At 36.8% G+C, this 1,114-nt stretch overlaps 1 protein-coding gene across 1 annotated transcript; it reads right to left on the reverse strand.

Annotated features, from left to right (window-relative positions):
- Window positions 1-322: 322 nt before the first annotated feature.
- On the reverse strand, window positions 323-895 carry LOC126687677 (uncharacterized). The gene is made up of 2 exons (XM_050382233.1): window positions 541-895; window positions 323-456 (listed from the first exon to the last, which is right to left on the reverse strand). Exons 1-2 carry the CDS (start codon window positions 893-895, stop codon window positions 323-325), a joined length of 489 nt encoding a protein of 162 aa, XP_050238190.1.
- Window positions 896-1,114: the final 219 nt, after the last annotated feature.

The following is a 1,114-nucleotide window of genomic DNA, read 5'->3' on the forward strand; positions in this document are numbered from 1 at the left end:
ATTTCTCTGTGATTTCCACCTCTCATTCTTGTATCACATGACTAGGATCAGATCTATATCTTCTTAACATGGAAACATGGAACACATCATGTATATGTGATAACTCTCCCAGTAATGCAAGTTGATAAGCTAGTGGTCCAATTCTCTCAATGATTTCATATGGTCCAATATATCTTGGACTGAGCTTTCCCTGCTTCCCAAATCTTAAAATTCCTTTCCATGGAGATACTTTCAAGAATATTTTCTCACCCACTTCATATTCCATTTGCCTACGATGTCTATCAGTGTATCTCCTTTTCCAATCTTGTCATGCTTTCAAACACTATTTGACTGTTCGTATCTTATCCACAGTTTCTTGAACTATTTCAGGACCTTCAAGTTGTCGCATTTCTTCAATATTCCAACACACTGGACTTCGACACTTTCTTCCATACAGTGCTTCATATGGAGCCATACCTATACTAGAATGAAAACTATTATTGTGGGAAAATTCCATCAAAGGTAAATGATCATCCTAGTTCCCTTTGAACTCTAGTGCACAAGCTCTAATCATGTCCTCCAAGGTCTGAATAGTTCTCTCTGATTGCCCATCTGTCTGCGGATGAAATGCTGCAGGTGCCTGATGTTCTGCTTTCACTTGTTGACATATTAAACATTTAGCAACAAATTCTGACACATCTTTCTTCATTGTTGGCCACCAATAAAAAGGCTTCATATTTCTGTACATTTTAGTACTTCCAGGATGCATACTATAGGGTGCATTATGAGCTTCTTCTAATATATCCTCCCTCAAGTATTCAACATTTGGAACATAAACACGACTGTCATTTAACAAAAGACCATCATCTCGCAGAACAAATTGATCATGTTTTGCTTGTTCAAGCTTTCTTCTCATCTTCTATAAATAAGGATCTTCAAACTGAGTTTCTTTAATTTTATCTTCAATAGAAGGCTTCACTTGCAAGGTGGCTAATAAGATATCATCATGTGTGTCCATCCAAGTGTTCATTCCTCGAAGTGCAACTAAATATTCAATATCATAATAGATCATACCTGGAATACGATCCAGAACCATTCGACTCAAAGCATCAACAACAATATTTGCTTTTCCAGG

The sequence above is a fragment of the Mercurialis annua genome, linkage group LG6 (assembly GCF_937616625.2).
Source record: "Mercurialis annua linkage group LG6, ddMerAnnu1.2, whole genome shotgun sequence".
Lineage (NCBI taxonomy): Eukaryota > Viridiplantae > Streptophyta > Magnoliopsida > Malpighiales > Euphorbiaceae > Mercurialis > Mercurialis annua.

Bases quoted from the DNA above. Each gene is read 5' to 3' on its own strand.
- LOC126687677 (XM_050382233.1), bottom strand. From the start codon at position 895: ATGAGAAGAAAGCTTGAACAAGCAAAACATGATCAATTTGTTCTGCGA. The intron at 457-540 runs GTGCACTAGAGT...ATTCTAGTATAG, and splicing joins GGAGGACATGATTAGAGCTT to GTATGGCTCCATATGAAGCA.